The sequence below is a fragment of the Fundulus heteroclitus genome, unplaced genomic scaffold (genome assembly GCF_011125445.2).
Source record: "Fundulus heteroclitus isolate FHET01 unplaced genomic scaffold, MU-UCD_Fhet_4.1 scaffold_83, whole genome shotgun sequence".
In the NCBI taxonomy this organism is placed as follows: Eukaryota; Metazoa; Chordata; class Actinopteri; order Cyprinodontiformes; family Fundulidae; genus Fundulus; species Fundulus heteroclitus.
In genome coordinates, this window is record NW_023397285.1 from 895,590 (window position 1) to 916,361 (window position 20,772).

The 20,772-nt window shown below is 38.1% G+C and overlaps 1 protein-coding gene across 2 annotated transcripts in view; it reads right to left on the bottom strand.

Annotated features, from left to right (window-relative positions):
• The window catches only part of si (sucrase-isomaltase (alpha-glucosidase)), an 83,550-nt gene that overhangs the window by 35,350 nt on the left and 27,428 nt on the right, over positions 1-20,772 (bottom strand). For both annotated transcript variants that reach the window (XM_036134488.1, XM_036134487.1), the window contains exons 18-28: positions 19,837-19,991; positions 18,384-18,468; positions 13,883-13,939; positions 8,241-8,365; positions 7,964-8,052; positions 7,696-7,745; positions 7,083-7,274; positions 3,962-4,111; positions 3,656-3,862; positions 3,356-3,510; positions 2,193-2,361 (exon numbers count right to left, since the gene is read on the bottom strand). In XM_036134488.1, the coding sequence (XP_035990381.1) occupies positions 2,193-2,361; positions 3,356-3,510; positions 3,656-3,862; positions 3,962-4,111; positions 7,083-7,274; positions 7,696-7,745; positions 7,964-8,052; positions 8,241-8,365; positions 13,883-13,939; positions 18,384-18,468; positions 19,837-19,991 (1,434 nt within the window). The remainder of the gene's footprint in view (positions 1-2,192; positions 2,362-3,355; positions 3,511-3,655; positions 3,863-3,961; positions 4,112-7,082; positions 7,275-7,695; positions 7,746-7,963; positions 8,053-8,240; positions 8,366-13,882; positions 13,940-18,383; positions 18,469-19,836; positions 19,992-20,772) is intronic.

Sequence of the window (20,772 nt, forward strand, 5' to 3'; positions counted from 1 at the left end):
GCGTGTTGTATTCAGTGATCGCCCGGATGCCTTTCCACATGCTGCTGGTGTTGCTGGCATCGTGGAAAAGCTCCTGGATTTTCTGGCTGTGGTTCCGCTTTGCAAGCCTGATGGCACGGTTCAGGTTGGCTCTCGCTGTCCTCAGAGCCTCCTTGTCTCCAGACTTGAAGGCTGAGTTCCGTGCTTTTAGCGCTTGACGGACCTCCGCAGTAATCCAGGGTCGTTGGTTGGCTCGGGTGATGATGGTCTTGGTGGTGCTGACGTCCTCAATGCATTTGTTGATGTAGGCTGACACGGTCATGGCGTACTCATCAATGTTGATCTTGTCCTCATAAGTTGCTGCAGCTTTGAACATGTTCCAGTCAGAGCACTCAAACAGTCCTGGAGCGCCTCCATTGCTCCTTCAGTCCACACCCTCACCTGCCTCGCTGTAGGTTTTGCTCTGATCAGCAGGGGCCTGTATGCAGGAATTAGCATCACAGAAAGGTGGTCTGAAGAGCCCAGGTGGGGGCGGGGGGCTGCTCTGAATGCTCCTTTTATGTTTGTGTAAACTAGGTCTAGAGTGTTCTCTCCCCGAGTTGCAAAATCCACGTGTTGGTAAAAATGAGGGAGAACAGTTTTCATATTTGCCTGGTTAAAATCCCCAGCAATGATGAAAACACCATCATGCATCTAGCATGCAAATGAAGTGGAAGAACAATAACAGATGGTTTCAAATTTTCTTTAAAAATAAAATAATGAAAGGGGTAGCATGTATCTGAAAACAAATATTAGAATGAAAAGATATATCTACACAGCCTCTTGGTCTCTCAAGAACAGCATGATGCTGCCATCACCATGTTTTATTGAGTTAATTCTGTAAGCAAGGTGATGTGCTCTGATGGTTTTCACGACACACATAGTATGGTGTATGCTACCCAAAGGTTTCAGTTTTGATTTCATCAAACCAAAGGACCTTCTTTCTTGCTTTTATTTTACAATTGCTGTGTCTGTAGGGTTTGTTGCAAACTGTAAACAACACTTTTATAGCTTTCTTGTAACGATGGGTGTCTTCTTGCCATTCTTCCATAAAAGCTTGATTAGTGGAGTACACAGCCAATAATTGTCATGTCTACAGATTCTCTTAAAGTTACAATAAACCTCTTGGCTCTTTCTCAATACTCAAAGAAACAGCCAAGAGGCTGTTTTCTCTCCTTATTTGGCCGAGTCTTCATAAGTTAACAGTTGTGCCATATTCTTTCCATTTAAGGATGATTGAGTGATTTTGGACATGGAGTGTTTCTTAGTGTTTGACATGCTATTTGTTCAGCTGTATCTGTCATTATTATAAGTTACACAAAACACTCTATTAGTTAGGTGATTTCTGATGGTCATTCATTACTCTGGATTTTGTTAACAATAACAGGGTAAAGTGGGATGAATACATGTACCCACCACACTTTTATATTATTTTTTGTATTGAAAATTTCACTGTACAGCAAGGCTCTACTTTATCTATCAAATGAAATCCCAATAAAGTACACTGTCAGGTGTGGTTTCAACCTAAGCCCCAAAATAGTGAAGGGGCTATGAATACTTTTGTAAGGCACTTGATTGTTTTTGCTTTTTTTTTGCTTTTTTTTTGACTCATGCTTTTTTAGCCTCATTTCCCTTTCTAATTTTAATTTCCTTGCTCTCTGAGGGGCACCATAACATTTGTATGAACTCCGCATAGCTGTCCTACATGCTCAGCAATTATGCCTAATAATGCTGATGTAGGTAGAAAGCTCATTCTGACTGGCCTTGACACTATTTGGGAAAACATGATGACACTCAAAAACTATGCCTTGTTTCAACAGAACCACATCAAAGTGTACCATATCGGAGAAAAAGACACGTTTACATACTCTGCAGAAAGGTTCACCTTTACAAGTCATCAAGTCACCATCTCTGGAGAGTGAAAGATTTTAAAGATATTTGGCACTGGAATGTAACAATACATAGAGAGCATGAAAACGGTTGAGACAGACCTTGCCAACCTTTAAAACTGAGGGTGAAAATGGTTGCTTGCGTGTCAAAAAACTGATTAAAAGTGCTTCACAAATTCCCTGAGGTAGGTAAGATACTTTAAAAGACAAAGTATTGATTTCTCTTAGGATGGTGATCTTTACTCTTTATTTATTTTTTTTATTATGATTTAGTGAAATACTTACACCAGGAGGCTGGTCCTTGGAGAACATCCCCCATGTATGGTAGTTAAGATCATGCTTATAGGTGGGATGCTCCGTTTCTCCAAAGCCGTAGACAAACTTTGATGACAGTCGAGTCGACACTTGGATAAACATGTCGGAAAAGGTAAAACCTGGCACAGCGGAGTCCCAGCTAAGGAAGACGAAGGAGGATAAAATCAGTAGGGTGGTCCAGGGAATTATTGTCAAAGACACTTATTCACCTTGTCTCATTTTAAACAGGACTAATGGCCCAATGAAACTACAACATTCTGTTATCATATCTCCCGAATCTTTACTAGTGAGACTTTGCTTGAGACTTAGAAACATTTTGAAGAACTTAACTATAGATTAAGACACCTATGCTTTGGAAAAAGCTCAGAATAGCTTCTGCTTCTTCATATGACATCATTATGATAGCTGAAGAATGGGAAACTACTTTAGTCTCTGTGTTACGGCTACTGGCCTCTTATGGCTGTGCAGGCTTGTGTGCTATGCAGATTCTGCTGTGGGAGAACACCTTCCTGATTGGCTGCCGAAGAGCTGCGACCTCATTGGACCAGCAGAGGACTGCTATGCCAATCAGACCGCTGATGAGGCCCACATGCACCATATAAAAGACTCTTGGACTAATTCCTTCAGGGGGAAGACAGCTAGTAGGAAGCTGCTTGTGAAGTTGTATTTCTTTTGTATTCAACATCCCTAAACTCATTAGCCCTTTTCTTTGGTTCTATCAATTGAGTTGAGTATTGTGTTTTGGTTATTGTAAAACCCCTCCTTTTGTAAATAAACCCTTTCACATGCCACTCCACTTCTCTGGACACAGTTTTATGTTACCTCCTCTGAACCCCTAGAGCAGGGGTGTCAAACTCATTTTCGTTTAGGGGCCGCATTCAGCCTAATCTGATCTCAAGAGGGCCACACGAGTAAACTCATTGCACGATTAAATAGAACTAATAAAAGTGGACTTGTTGTTGATTTTTATATTAAATGAATTTCACTTTTACACTATATATTATGAATAACCTCATAATATATAGAATTCATTAGAATTTCATTCTAATGAAATTTGTCCCAAAAGAGGGATTTAGATTAAGAGCCCATAAATTCAGCATTTTTCAAGCACATATTTAATTTTAAATACTCACATCTTGGTTCCTGTACTCTTTCTTATGACCTGGATGCCAAATGGATTCTCAGTGAATGAGACCTTGTAAAGCCTTTTGTTTTCATCCGTCTCAGGAGTAGTAGGAACTGACAGTGGCACTGGTACCTCAAAGCGCTCATTTGCTGGGTCCCAAATCTAGAAACAAGAGGGTTTCTTGTGTTTAATGGTACGGTGGTATGCATCGCTTTAAGGCAGATATGCATGCAGAAAACAAGCCTGCTGAAAAGGCAGTTTGAAAAAAAAAAATTAACTGATGCTGTGATAATCAACAAGCAGAAACCTTGAACTGTAGCATGTTGCTGGTATGATACCGAATCTGGACACGAAGGTTGTTAACGTCTGGTGAGCCTGGACGGCCGCTGCTCTTGTACTTCATATTCCTAGTGATATCAAGTGTGATACCAGAATTGGTAATTTCGGGTGTTGTAACGGCATAACCATAGTCACTTGGATAGTAACACCAAGGAGCCCCAGTAATAGTACTTTCCTGCAAAGCAAACAGAAAATCAATTAGCAAGATGATCATTAGCTGACAAAAAGACTTTATTTGGACACATGAACATCATCAAAGTTAGTCACTGCTCACTTTCCAAAGACAGCCCCTGGCCTTGCATTTGGTTTCATCTGCATTCTCCTCTGGATAGCAGTCAAAACGTTGAAGATCTTCGTTTATCATGTCCCACTCAATTGTGTAGCTCTCACCCAGGGTCAATGACAGGTCGTACAGGAAAAGCACCTGATAAAATTATACAAAACATACTCATGACCATTTAAACAAGGAAATCCAAACTGAAAAACCATTATTCTTCAGATTATTTTTACTTTCATCGGTTGTAAAATTTGTTCTTTTACCAAACTGTGTTTTGGGATTTGGAATCTTGTTTCAGTTGTTTTTCACAGGGATCCCTTTTGATACAGTGATTCACTAAGTCTGTTGTGATAATTGCATCATGCAGAGCAAACATGTATAATGTTACATTTGGAAAAAATTGAACTGTAAGACATTGCAAATGCAAAGGAATGTATGGTCACAAGGTTAAACAATAAGAAAATGACAAAGTAAGGGAACAGAAAGCGTTTTAAAAGATTCATAGTGACATGTTTAACACTTTTCAAGAGATCATTAAAAAGTTTCACTAGTATACATATCTAAATAAATAAAGACTACCGCCTGTGAATTGAAGTCATATATTGAAAAGTCCATATGAGTGTAATTATTTTTGGCACCTGCGAGCTGCATTCAAGGCCCAGTCGGCTCACAAAGACAAATGGTCATGACAAGTCCGAATTTAAGTTTAACAGCACATTTACCCCTCACCCGCAGGAAATGATTACTACAGAGAGTCATTTGATAAATGCATACTTCTGTGAGTGACCAGAGAGACCTTGAGGATCCGCACAAGAGCATCTACAACTGTGCACACACACGAGCATGTGGACCACGCATGAATACACAAGCAAACAAAGGAAAAGCACTCCTGCACTACTTCACCAGCACCTCTTGATGGTTTATAAACTCTTGCCTTTTGCTCGTGACCATGAGAGCTTACGGTAAAATCATTGCTCTGAGTCATTATCCTCAGTTTTTGTTTTGGTTTCCTGCACACACACACATGCACTCACATAAGGCTCTTATGGCCCTCAACTAATGTAAATTGTTGTCATTTCTTACAGTTAGAGGCCAACCTTGAAACCCATACCTATGGTTTATTTCCAGCCCTGATTGAAACAAATGGCAGATGTGTGGCTGTTGGAGAATTTATCTATCCTGCATGTCTGAGTCAACAGTAGTGAATGTAAAGAGGTAGCAATGAAATATAAATATACACATATCTGATATTTTATTAGGTACACCTTGCTTGTGCTGTGTTTTAACCCTTTTGCCTTCAGAACTGCTTTTATGCTTTAATTCCCGGTTTTATTTACACTTACTTAAAAAAGAGATGTTTGGTCTGTTATGTTTGTGAAGCACACTTTCAAATATGTAGAAATTATTAATTTGAATATAGTAAAACCAAAGCATACAAAATGTAGGTGTTTAGAATGGGATATTCACAAAATTAGGCACAATTTGCTGTAACTCTGACTGCTAGATAGAGGCAGGGTATTTATTTTACAAACTTTGGTATGTGTAGAATATTCAACAAGTTGCATTAGTGGTATACATACATCACCTTTGCTGTGTAGTGGTTTAGAGGCAAATTCGCAAAAATAGTAATAGCAACAATACTCAGGTAGCATGTAGCCAAGAAAATCTCCCCCACACCACAGCACCACTGCCACCCCTCTGAACCATTCATACCAAGCTGGAGTAATACATGTTTCAATGTTGTTTACATCAAGTAATCTCTCTACCATCTGAATGTTATACTGAACTCATCAGATCAGGCAATCGTTTTCCAAGTATTGCCTAATTTATGTGAGCCTGTGGGATTTGTAGCCTCAGTGTCCTGATCTTAGCAACAGAAGAACACACTGAATGCCACTCCCGTTTGCTGTCGCCCATCCGTTTCAAGGTTCTATGTGCTATGCATTCAGATAGGGTATTAAGCACACAGTGGCTATACAAGTGGTTATTTGTGCAACTGTTATCGTTCAGTCACCTCAAATCAGTCTTTCTCATTCATCTCTGTCCTTTGAAAAGGTAGTTTTGCCTACACAACTGGAACATCCTGAATATTGTCTCTCTCTCTCTCTCTCTCTCTCTCTCTCTCTTTTTTAAGCATTGTCTATATACCCAAGAGATGGACGTGCATTATAATCCCAGTAGATTAACTGCTATTGAACTACCCAGTCTGGAACAAATGGCCATTACGGCATCTTCAGCACATGTAGCGGACAATTTTTATAATAAAAAAGAATATCAAAAGATAATATGTTTACTAAATGTTAACCTTGATAATAACAGTAAGTACTACAATTATAACGGTCACATGGAGAGACACCAGCATTCTACAGATGCAACCTTTGCATTTATTTTGAACCATTTTTCCTGGATTTATAAAAAAAATTAAACCTGGTCTTCATCAAAGATTGAAGGGAATATCTAAATATTTTCACTGCTATTTTCCCCCCATATTTATGTGAGCTAGTTGTTAACTTTGTCTTCTGTTTGGGGCGTGAGAGTACGCAGGGGGCTCATCAAGTTTAACTGCATGTAAAATTTCTTTAGCAGAAGCCAGACTGAAAGACAGTTATTAATAAAAACAATGAACCTGAAATGAATGCATTAGTGTCCACGATTAACATCAGAACAAGTTATAGTTGTTTACGGAGGGTGACAGTGATTCGTTTGTCCTGCAATTGGTGGGTTGCTGGTTCGATCCTCTGCACCGACCATCTCAGTCGTTGTATCCTTGGGCAAGACACTTCACCCGAATTGCCTGCTGCCAATGGTCAGAGGGCCCATTGGCGCCGATGTATGGCAGCCTCGCCTCTGTCAGTCTGCCCCAGGGCAGCTGTCGCTACTAACATAGCTCACCACCATCAGGATGTGAATGTGTGTGTGACTGACTGTAGTGTGAAGCGCTTTGGGGGTCATCAGACTAGTTAAAAGCGCTATACAAGTACAAGCCATTTACCATATTGATGAATAGGTGTGAGCAAAATTAAATGAATACATAAAGAAATGTAACCATGACTCAGCACTTTAAATAATGAGATAAAGTGGTAAATATTTGTGTTACATTTAAAGCCTGTTTGGTTACCTGCTTAGCTCCATCATGGTAGTACGTGGAGTTTGGCAGTACTGTGGTTGTGCCAGAACCACCTTCAGTGGGAATGTGAGTCACAGAGATAGACAAGGGAGGATCAGGCACTCCCATGATGGTGATGTTGTCAAATTCAAGATTATTTGGATCCTTGTAGCCAGCCTTGGTCACCTGCAACTTAAGTCTTCCCTATGATACAGCAAACAAAAAACAAGGTTATATTAAGGCTCTAGTCTCCAAAATACAAAAGTTACAGTTAAATCTGACTATACCAGCAGAATGGCGTGATTTAATTTTAATGAAACAAGCACTGCAACATTTCCGTTGAGTAAGCCCTCCACATTAGAGTAATGCTACATAAAAAAACATTCTCACTCATACATTAAAGATGTAAGCCAATCCTCTATTCAGTGTGAAGCAGGAACATGTTTTTTTTTTTTGATCCAACAGAGCTTTAGCAGCACAACATGAATCAATCCAGCTTCATGATCTGGACTCTTGAAGCCAAAAGTCCCCAGCGGCTTTCAAAATTAAGTGTGAGCAGAGCTGATAAAATATGTGGTCTTATGGCCTTAAAGATACGGTGATATTGCACATGGTGGGGACTTACGTTGTCAAAAGAGAACTGGTAGTGGATATGGTTGCCATTTTCTACAGTGCCTGTAAGGAAAGTGCAAATGTCAATAGCATCTGCCCCCCACTTGTGTGGGCTGATTTTGGTGTGTTTGAAATGCTTTTATTGACTCATTCAGTTCTTTGAGCTCAAATAGATAAGTGCTTCCATAACATGATAGTAAATGAAGGCCTGTAATCAGAAATACAACACGGTGTTGGCGACACATAAATACATTTACTGAAATGGAGAAAAGTTACGATACCTCGGGTATCTCCATCATCCCAGAATAGCTCACCAGCTGCTTGGTTGTTGTCATCAAGAGCAACGATCAGACCCATTGGGTTACGCCGACTGAGGAATTATATATTAAATAGTAAAAAAATAAAATAAAATGCATACCACAATGGAAAAGTATTTACAAGAACACCAAAACACAATTAAAATCTCCAGAAAGGTACGCTCAGTTAAATGTGAGACATGTAATAATATAAATATAACTATATGTCTATTTGCGTTTGAAATGAGCTCTATGCAAGTACCTGTATGTTGTGGTGACTTCGGGTTTCTGTGTAGGAAGTATAGCGCCTCCTCTGATGTGTAAGCCAAGCTTGTCAGCAGGTAGATACATTTCAACAAAGACTTTGCGGTCTCTTATCCGTTCCATCTAAGTTATTAAAACCAAAATAATTTTAAACAGTGTTAATCAGTGGTCTTTCAATCTGTTCCTTGAACTTCACGTAACCCTCAAAGTTCTGTATTAGTTGCCCACATTTTTAATAATGTGACTCAGAAGTTATTGATATAGTTATCAATATTCAAACTGATGTTTGTCCTGATGTTTAATCACCTGCAGGGTGCATTATGTAGTCAAATTCCACCTACTCAACAATATAAAATCCAATTTTATATATATATATATATATATATATATATATATATATATATAAAATATATAATATATTTTAATTAATAAACCCTTTGTCTTAATTCTCATACTAAACATCTTCTAAAAATATTCAAATTAAAATGGCCAGTTTTCTATTGAAATAAATCAGATCTGTCATTTGTCACAAATAAAATTGTTTGTAGCCTTCTTACCTTACATTGACCATTATCTATCTGAGATTTATAGTAGGATGTAAAACTGTTACGCACCATTTCACTTTATGCTCTCTGGAAGACTAGCTTTCAGTGTCCACACAAAGACTGTTTTACTGGTATATTTTCAATTCCAAATTAATAACAGGTTTGAATTGAAGACCAAAAAATCGTCCTGCTCAAGGTGAAGAGCTATAGCGACAACTATCTACAAGGATGTATTGTAAAATCGAAGTGGAAATCCTGCAAATAATTTGATTCTTTAGATGTTTTATTTCTGTTTAATTGAAGCTCTCAGTAGCAGCATAAAACTCTTTGCTGGTTGTTAAACCTATGTCTTTTAAAAGCCAGCTAATGAGAAAATACAATAAAGCAAGGTGTATTAGATACAGAAATACTTTTAGCCTTGCTTTTTTTCTACACCAACAGTTTGGCTTACTTCACTCTTTATTCTTCACAAATATAATCATAGATACTCCACGAAAAGCACAAGCTTTTAAGAATGCCAATAGGATAGAGTCAGTCCATTAAATGTTTCCTTTTTTTCTAAATTTTTACAAGTACTAGTTCTTATTCTTTAAAAATTGGATGTTAGTCAGTATTGCTTTTTTAATACAAATTAAAAGCAAAAGCATAAAGACTGGACAAACAATTACAACCATGCTGACCACAAAAAAAAAAAAAAAAAAAAAAAACAACAGTGATTGATGTTTCTTCTTTGAGTATTTTTTTAATGCACATACATGTGACCAGTGAAACATCCCTCAGTCTGTGAGATCAAGTTTGAAATGAGATGATAGTGGAGAGGAGTTAATTTTGTGGGTTATCTTTATGGATGCATCTGATTGCAAAGACAGTGCAGCCTGAATTATCTGCATCATTCCTGGCTTCAGTAGCCAATTTCCTCAGATGATTTTTGACCTGTCTTCCACTTGCCTTTCATTCCTCCCTTGATATCTAGTTCACACTGATTTGTAAAAGATGGGATTGCTACAATTTGCCCCCTTAGCATCATATAGTTCAATACAAGGTGCCTGGATCGGAACTGCAGGAATGGATCAAACTAATTGCTTAATGTGACTGCGTTTTGAAGTAAAACAAGTGAAAACTACAATACAAAATCTAGTGATCTCCCATTTACAGTAAAATGCATTTTGAAATCAGTATACAACAAAAATTCACAACAACCTCAAATTCAATACAGTGCCTTGCAAATGTATTAAAACCCCTTTGGCTTTCCACCTATTTTGTTACATTTCAACCTGTAATGTTGAAATGTAACAAGTTATTTGATGGATCTGCCCAAAATAGTATAAGTTGGTGAAGTGAAGTGAGAACTATATATATATATATATATATATATATATATAATAAATCAGAAGAATTGATTTGCTATGAAGCCCCTAAGGAGTTAATTCTGAAGTCACATAATTAGTGGAATGAAGTTCACCTCTGTGCATTCTAATCAATCAACCAAAGGTATTCATGAAGGAGCTGTAAAGCTCAACAACAGAGACTGGAGGATCTGTCCATAGCACCACAATCAGTCGTATACTCCATACTGCTGGGCTTTATGGAAGAGTGGCCAGAAATAAGGCCTTACTTAATGTTAAGAGTAAGACAGCATTTTTTGAATTTGCTAAAAGGCATGTGGGTGACTCCCCAAATGTATGGAAGAAGGTGTTCTGATCAGATATGATTAAAATTTTACTCTCTGGCTACCAAGAAAAATGTTAGGACCCAAGACATCAAATCAAGAACACCATGCTCACAGTGAAACATGGTGGTGGCAGCATCATGCTGGTATGCTGGTGCCACCACCAAGGACAAGGGCAGACTGCAGCGTGTCATCCGGTCAGCAGAGAAGGTGATTGGCTGCAATCTTCCATCTCTCCAGGACCTGTATGCCTCCAGGACTCTGAGGCGTGCAGGGAAGATTGTGGCTGATCCCTCGCACCCCAGTCACAAACAATTTCAGACACTTCCCTCTGGCAGGAGGCTGCGGTCCATCAGGACCTAAACCTCAAGCCACAAGAACAGTTTTTTCCCATCCGCTACCATCCTTATCAACAAGGCCCAGAGCCACCCTTGACACTTGACACTGCCTCCCTCCCTCCCCTGTTCAAGACCTACACACACACGTAACATCTCCAGACCTTCTGTGTTACATTAACGCACAGTCTACTGTGTATATAGCTCTAGATTCTGTATATATATATATATATATATATATATATATATATATATATATATATATATATATATATATATATATATTTATTTATTTATTTTTTGTCTGCACCATCAACATGTAGTGAAATTCCTTGTAAGTGCAAACCTACTTGGCAATAAACCTGATTCTGATTCTGAGGAAGTTTTTCAGCTGCAGTGACTAGAAAACTGGTCGGAGTCAATAGAAAGATGGATGGTGCTAAATACATTCTTGAGCAAAACCTGAGTCAGTCTGCCTGTGATTTGATGATAGGATGGAGGTTCACCTTCCAGCATGTCAATGACCCGAAGCATACTGCCAAAACAACACTGGAAAGGTTCAAGGGAAAAATCTGAATCGGGAATGGCCTTTTCAAAGTCCAGGCCTGAATCCAATTGAAGTTATCTGCTTAAACTTGCAGATCACTGTTCACAAGCAAAAAGCATCCAAATCTTACTCATTCCTCTTGCTGTTTCTCAGAGGATCCTGACACTGATGGTTAATATGTGATCCCCTGAGGACCAAATCCTCAGATCAGTCTAAAACTGTTTAAAACACACTCCTCTGTATCTCTTCCCATTCTTCTTCTATCTAATTCCTTTTCCACATCCTGTTTTTCTCTCTTGTGGTGCTCTAATTCTTTTTTTATCCCATTTTTATCCATTCCCACTGAGAATGTGTGTTACTTTACTGTGCATGTCTATGTCACTATGTGTGTGTGTGTGTGTGTGTGTGTGTGTGTGTGTGTGTGTGTGTGTGGAATGTGTTTTGCTTTACAGTATGGGCGTGTGTGGGCTGGAAGCTAGTGAAGCGTCTATAAGCAATTTAAGATCCTATCTTTTCCTCATTTCTCCTTTGAGGTGGTCCTCTCTAGCCTCATCTTCCCTTCATCTCTTTAGTTTTACCATCTAAATTAGTCACTTCTACAAAATGTGCAATCCTCATCATCTTCCTGCTTTACATGTTTTGTGTGTCTTGCTAGGTCCTCTTTTTAAGTGAAGCATTGTTTTTTTTAACTTATTATATCAATACTAAACTTCATTCCATCTGCTCTTCCTCCACCATTACTTTTTTCCTTGTTTTTAATACTTTACTTTTCTGTAGCTGTTTTTTTCTTTCGTGGTCATTTTCACTGATATCACAACTCCCCCAACCTTCCATCCTCCTACCCAGATAATCACAGGGGACCAACCAGGACAAGGGGCCAGTAGCACGGCAGCCAATCTAATCCCTCATCTGATCAGTGGGCGCTTTACATCACCAGTGTGACGCCCAAATAAGATCCCGAAGGACTGTGTCACCTCTTTTATCTCTCTGTCAGCGAGACAGTCTCCCCTCTGTCCTACTTGTCCCCTCTTTCACTCTATCGTTGTCCTAACTCTTATCGCTTCAGTATCTCCAACACAAATAAAGCAAAGACTTTTATGTGAAACATGCTCTTTGGCTATGAATAGTAGACCAGAGCATTTTAATACAGCGTTAATGCCATAAATCTTGCTAAACTTTCTAACCTGAAATTTTAGCTCAATGGTAATACTATAATTGCTAATGACTTTTAATTAGGATCGCTTGTTTCAGATTGTGTTCTAATGTTTTTACGTATTTAGTAATGTAAAATTTAAATGTATAGAAATCCTAAACTTTCTTGTATAGCCAATAATTCATTGTTTTCTAATTACTGCGTTAATGTATGAAGGTGAAAGTGCAATTGTTTTCAAAAGTAGCTTTCCAATTTCACAATACAACCACAACCTTCATGGATCTTATTGGAATGCTATGTGTTAACCTGACATAATGTAATTGCATAACTCTGAAGTGCAAAAAAAATAATAAAAAAAACACTGTCACATGATTTAAGACTTCTGAAAAATCTAAAAGGTGTGGCGTATATTGTTTTTAATATTTTGTAGAACTGTCTTTGCTGTAGTTGCACTCCCAAGACATTTGAGGTCTCTATCAGTATTGCCAATGCTGAAGAGTAAGAGTTATGCCTTTGAACACCCATACAAAATCTTGCTACTGATTCTCAGTAGTTGTTACGTCAAAGCCAGTCTAACACATAGATATCCTTTGGTCTGAACTATTCCATTGTAGGCTGTATGCTAGAGGTTGTTGTCTCGCTGGAAACTGAACCACTGTTTCAACTCCAATGAGTTTCCCGGACCTACTGAAAAGAACATCCCCATAGTGTGATGCTGGCACTGCCATGTTTCACTGAGGTTATAGTGTGTTCAGAATGTTTTACAATATACATTGAATAGGTTGTTTAATTATGGTCTCATCTGACCATACTTTAGCACCGTCTTCCACATCTTTGCTGTGTTCCCTACAAGGAATGTGGCAAACTACAAATGTTGCATTACATGGCTTTCAACAACAGCTTTCTTCTTACCACCCTTTTGAAGAACATTCAAAAGGGTCCCTTTGAAGTGATTGTCTAAAGTGATCTGTGGATCCCAACAACTCCTCCAGAGTTGGTTGCTTCTCTGGTTAATGTGATAAAGTTCACTAACAAGCTTCTGATGACCTCATTGAACAGCTGTATTCATAATTATTCCAAAAGAAGAAATAAAATATGGCTCCACACTGCCCAGATTTTAACTTTGGTTTTGATTTTAACGGAATTTCGAAAAGCATGTATCTATTTTTGTTTCAACCCTAATCAGTTATGGACTACTTTGTGTTGGTCTATTTCAGACAATTATAACAATATACAGTACATTAAAGATTGTGGTTGAGCCATAAAAGAATGAGAAAAATTAAAGGGTATCAACACCTTAACAGGACACTGTTAGAATATTGTAAAATGTAATTGACCTATTCTGTGATGCTTCGAATAGACAATGGAGCAGGAATTGAGGATATTCTTACCGTTTCATAGTTATACCACACCGCATCTGGAATATATGCCCGGACATTTTCCACACCCTGCAGGACAAAAGGACAAAACAGGTTCAGTGGTGCACTTTCCATACTTTTAATTATAACAATTAAAAAGAAAAACTCTCAAATGTGTGGCTCTGATATGTGGCGTAGAAATCAATACATGTCAGCCTATTATTTTGAATAAAATCAGACCTGTTTTCATTTGTACTTGTGGTTTATAATACATGCTGAAGCTTAGCATTCCAATCTTGACACTTTAATCTTGTAAGGCTTCAGATGAGAAGTGACGCTATATTACGCAAATAAAGGCAGCACAGATACAAAAAATCATTTTGTGAAAGAAAAAGATAAAATGTTCCCATCTAGGAAAGCCATTTTATAACTGCCCATCATCTAATATAAAGTTTTTGACAAAGCCCTTGTCACATTTCTTCTACGGTGCTACGCTGCAACAGATGACAGAAAAGACAGCACCAAGAGACGACTGATAGGTGACAGCCTTTGATGGCTTAAGGTGCTGCACAGACAGGGGCAATCAATAGATGTACGCTGAGCCCTTTGATAGCATTGTCACTTCCCTGTTCTCTCTGACAGTGCAGAACAGAAGGATGGGGAGAGATAAACACAGAGGGCACAGCAAAAGGAAAGGCAAACTGTATGTCCTTCCCAGGAATATCAAATTGTGAGACACTATGTGTCAACTGCAGAGAGACTAATATAATTTCCAATAAGCACTGATGGCAAAAGCCATATTTTTTGTTCTGTCACACACTCAAGCTGAATGATCACAGCTAAGTTTTTTCTTTTTTTAATATGAGATAAATAATAAAGAAGACATATTCAGTTTCACAAGTTTGTTTTGCTGGTCTTTGAATATGCTCCCAGTAGCCCCTTTATTGGCAGCAGTAGGTTGGACCACCCTTTACTTTAGAACTCCATTAATTATCTGTGGTGGTATCAATATGCAGTTGCTCCACATCCATGATGTGATTCCCATGTACCACATCCAAAAAGGTGCTCTACCGGATTGAGATCTGGTGACAGTGGAGGCAATTGGACTGCAACAAACTCACTACCATCATCTAAAAAACACAAAAGGTTGAGCTAAATCGAACTTTGTGACACTGCAGGAAGTAGCCAATAGAAGATGGGTACGCCGTGGTCACAAAGGGATGGGCAGGATGTGGTGTTTAAACAATGCTTAAATGAAATTAGGGATCCCAAAGTGTGGTTATTTCAAGCCTGCTATACTGGTATTTAGGGGGTTGAGTGATGTGGTGGTGGTGGTGGTATTCTGGAACTACTGATCTAAGTCAAATGTACAAAACTGCCAACATTGCAGTTCTCCATATCCACTGTCCAGAACATCTTGTATACTAAAGCATACAAAATGTTCTGCAGCTTGGTGCTTAGCGGGGATATAATTTTTATTACCACAAATAATTTATGCTTTCACTAATAAAAATGAGTAAATTACGTGATGGTTCTTAAGGACATCCAAACCAAATAAAATAAAATATCACAGCCTTTGGGGCTACATTTGCAGTTTGCCTCTGATTACCTGTCACAAGTGCTGCACTTAAATGCTCCCTTTATACCTCAACATACTGTATTACCATCTCCTATCACTCACCCCTGTGACTAATGGAAAGGCTCTGCAAGACATGGCCTGCCTGCTAATTGTGATTAAAGGGGACAATGCAAAAGGCATGTATCCTTATTTTTTAAAGTGACTTAGCCGAAAGGTAAGATTTGATCAGCTGGGCCAAAGATTTGATCTGGCAGAATGATCAGATACTTGCTGGGCTAGAGAAAGCTACAGACTGAAAGTGTGAGAGCATGTTAAAAAGAAGCTTGATGCAATGGAACGTGATCACAAGGATAAGTTGGGAGCAGCTGATTAAGAGAATTCCAATGGGAGCCAACGTTTGATGAAAGGTTGAGTTAAAAAGAAAAAGAAGTTATCGGCATGAAGGCAGAGTGGAAAGCACTCTGAAAACCAGAGGGGACAGTAAAGAGAGGCAGTACAGGAGATCCACTTGGTTTATCACAGAGATCAAGGTTAAATCATGCATTGATTTGGATATTATACAAAGAGCAACTTTAGAGAAACGCATAGATAGACAGTGAGATGAATAAAGAGGAGACAAAAAAGGGAATAATGAAAAAAATAAGAGCCAATCATGTCTGTTCCACACAGTGGATGCTCTGGTCTTGTCCTGAATTGAACTGAAACATCACAGCTCAGTAACTCTCATACTGCATGCAAGATGGATATGATTGTGACATAACTGCATGGCCGGACACCCATGTTGAAAGCTTAAATATCACAATTTTTCCACTGGTCTTTTAAAACTGGATTTTGTAATCAGGTATCCACAAAGACAGGATGAAAACATTTACCTAATTCTCTGACATTCAATCATACAATTTGTTATTCCTTCTTAGGCAATTTTTATTTGATAAATATTCAACTAATGAGTGATAAATTGTTTATTTAATATTTTAATACTAAATTCAAGGTCAGAGGATTATATACACTAATATTCTCATGCTTCTAAACATTTTTAGGGGAAGCCCAGATGATGATGTCATGGTTCTGTAAGCTTCTTCTACTGTAATTTGCAATAGTTGAGTGAAATGGGGGCAGACCTATAAATTTATTTTAAAGCAACACCTAAAACAGACTGCTTGCTTGAGTGACATATTGCAGCAAAATAAATTTCAGCAAGAGAATTGTAGATCTCCCCAACTTGATTATGATGATTATGAGACAGACCGGAAGGGATCTGGAAAGAAACATTTTCAGCAGTGCTTTGACTTACAAAGTTAAATCGTTCCATGACAGAGCGCGAAATACGAGAAATTCAAATTACTCATAAGTCAATTCAGCTTTCCTCATCAGAATATATTGAAGTGCATTTAGAAAAATGTGACAACACATCACGAGTAACAGCTTTGATTCAATGTTTTCTTAGGTGCACAGTCAGAGGAGCAATATTGAATTTTCCATTTGAATGTCAGCCCAAGGCTTGATTTTGTCAGAGCCAATATCTAAGGGTATGCAATTCGAACTCTGTTTATTAGCTGAGGAATTTATTTCAGTAAAATAGTCATAAACAAAATAATAATAATAACAATACAAATAATAATAATTATTATTATTGTTACTATTGTTGTTGTTGTTATTATTATTAATATTATTTATTTTTTTATTTTAGTAGTAGTAGTAGTATTACTTATGTTTTTGTTCTAAATGCATACTTGTGGTATAAATTACCTGTTTTGAACATATTGCTATCACAACTTCCTGTAATACATCCAGAGCTTAACTCTAGAAGAGTAGAGTTTGCAAGCAGTTGCAAGTTCGTCACCATCAGACAAGGGCAACATGATGTGCAAGTTTTGAATCCATTTCCAGAAGACGTTTAGCTAATGTACTGGAAATGCATTCATCAAAAATCCTCGTCATCACAAGCAAGGTCATTAATTCCCTTTTTGGAGATTAACTTTTATGGCAGATTTTTCTCTGTATTCAATTATCAAAGCACTGCTATGGAAAGCAATTACTACTTAAGAGAAAGAAAATTAGTGGTTGATTATAATTGATACCACAGCAAAACTTCCTGACATGGTATTTATTTTTATTTTATCCTGTTTCAAGTAGAACTGCTAAAGCTGGATTTTACATCTGACTGCAAACAAGATGTGAGAAGGTGCATTCATCTTCTTTCAAAATTCATGTGTGGTCAAAATAACATCCGAGTCACCGTCTGGGTCCTCCATTTCCCCGCATTTAGCACAGCACCAATTTTAAACCTTCATAAATACAAACTTCCACGTTTAGTACAGAAAAACTTCTCCGCAATCACGCTGATTAAAGTTACACTCTACCCGGCCTTACATAAATCCATTTAGCTTTCCACTACTTTGCAATGCACCAGAGGGCATTCTATACTGCTTGTAATTCAGGCCCATTTGACACAAGTGCAATTACTTCATATGCGTGTATACATACATACATATATATATATATATATATATATATATATATATATACTGTAAATGTAAGCACCTACAGACACACACATTTGCATAGCCGCACATTTGTATGTACACACAATAACATTCACTAGCACACTCTTCTATCAGCACTACTAATCTTCTAGTAATGAGGTCAACGCTCTCATTAGAGCTGAAAGAAAAGAGGGCGGGTTTGAAAGAAAGAAGGATGACGGATGAGAAGAGGAGAGGGCAACAAAGAAAATCCCATGTCATGTTTTCTCAGGAGAGGTCATGGTTTGGAAGTATTAGAAGCTTATCATCTCATCTGTAAGAAATTTCTCTTTGTGCAAAAGCTGTTTTCACACAGGATATAATACGTCTCCATCGATATGCTACAAGACTTTCCATGCATGTTTTGTCCATTCAAAATTTCTGTGTTACTTTATTATTGGGATTCAAATAACTTTGTTTCTTAACTGACCGGATCAAGCACAGGTGTGATGAGCAGGTATTTTCCCCAGAGAAACTGGCGATCTACATCCCAGGTGGCGCTGTCAGAGTAGAACCTTACAAGAGGAAAAATGGCATTAGATCGTCACAACGTCCAAATCAAAATTTATAAGGACCAGAAAAAAACAAATAGTGCTTTTCTCATCCTACTGAAAACTCAAATCACTTTAGATTATCCACATTCACCCAATGGCACTCACAAACACATTCATACACCATTCACAGATTAAAAGGAAACGTGGATGGTAAGACAACTACTGTTCCCACTGAGCCACTGCTCCACATTAGGCGAGATATCTTTCAGATGCTGAGCTTGCATCAGTTCAGTGTCATATATGGTCAACAGCCATAATTTCGCAGAAATTATGAAGTTCACATTTTATTAAGATCCAAACCCAATCTGCTTTTCACTTAAAATTTGAGTGAAATGCACCTTCAGATAAATTTCTGATAGAAAAGTATTTTGGGTTGCTCATTACTTTTTTCATAAAGCTTTGTTAGATTAACTTCTTCTGTCAGATGATTATCTGTTGCTTATCTCAATGTTGCACTCTGAGTCCATTCAATACATATTTTATGGAATTGAGCCAGAAAAGCACTATGCTTGCTGCATACTTTCAGAATAACACAGTTACTTACCTGTTTTAAAGATTGCTAATGGTTACTATGCAGAGACCAATATTTTTGATTTGGGGGATTAGCTCTTACAGCAGATTCCTAATTTGTGCTTGGATTCTATGGGAGCTCACTTACAGCTTTTGTTGGCAAACCATTATTACCATTGGCTTGAAAATGATCTGAATAAGTCTGAAGTGAAAACAAGACAGTACGTATCTAATATACATTTTCCCTTTAGTTTGACAATGTTGTGTTCTTTTAAACTGTGCAGAGCCCTTTGTTTAATTCAGATTTTAATGAAGAAGACTTTTCAAAGAAAGTTTTGAAAATATATTTATTATATTTGCAACTTTAAATATGTTTTTTTTTAGATGTATTGTGTTCTTGACACACCCATAACTTAATATACCACAACAGTGCTGTAGCTTTACTATACATTCTTAAGTGGTTAATAACTCCAGCAAGAGGAAATGCTCAACTCATGCAACCTGCAACTCATTGAAACATATTTTGGTAATATGGAGTTAAAGTACATTTTGAGGGTGCAAATCCAATAAACTGGTGGAAAACAGCTTCAGAAAATATTGAATTTGAGTGGAAAATAAAAAATTATGCTACCTTTATTAAAAAGCAACAACAGTTATTTTGACCACACTACAGTAACACTTTCATCTATGTTTTCCCCCTCTAAGTAAAGATCAAAGCAAAAACTTTCTACTTGTATGTCAAAGCAAGTATAGCAAAAACTATACGAAAACAACAGTGTGACTCGACACCAACAGAACCAAACATAATGAATGACTTACTCGTGCATAAGAGGACGTACAACTGTCTCCCCTGTGGTGTGGGCTTTGTAAAAGAGTGTGTAGAGGTAGGGCAGGAGAGTGTAACGTATCCTTAGGTAATGTCTGGAGCTTCTCACCAGCACTGAGTCGGCACCGTAAAAAGCAGGATCCTGGGGCTGGAGGCAGAAAAACAGATTAAAGCTGTGGGGTTGATGAATGGGAGTGGATAACAAAAAGAAAACAAAGATTTGTCTTTTACCTTCTGGGGAATAAACTGGAAATAGATAGGGAGTGCCAAAGAAACAACTTGTTTGAATAAGGCATGGGAGTAACAGGATGATAAAATTGAGTTGAACAGGTCAGGAATGAAACTTTTTTTTTCTAATTATGATATGTAAGTGGACCTTAAACCCATATATAATGAGAAAAATTGAAATGGCCTTTGTAGATTTAGCAAGGAAAAAGAGTGTGAAAATGCAGTATGATTTAGTTTCACTACGGTGAGAGGATGATTAGCTGCTAACACGCCATGCTTATAACATCTAGCTTATAACATCGAGCCAATCATTTCTGCCCTCAGCACCTCCGAGAGGCTGATGAGCAACTTATGGGAGCGGGTCTGTATGTGCTCGGCCTCGGCTGCATGGGCATTTGATGAGGGCCATGATTAGGGCAGAGTAAAGGTCACACATTAGCTGTCTTGTTTGGTGGGGATGGTGTATCAGATTTATCATCATCATCACCATCATCAGATCCCTGTCCTCCAGTAAGCACTAAACCTCATAACGTCGACATCTTAACAACCCCCCCCACCCACCCACCCACCCACACACACACACACACACACACACACACACACACACACACACACACACACACACACACACACACACACATATCTCCACATCCCCAGTTAAAAACTGTTTTTGCAGCCGAGATGAGCATGGAAGTGCCCCT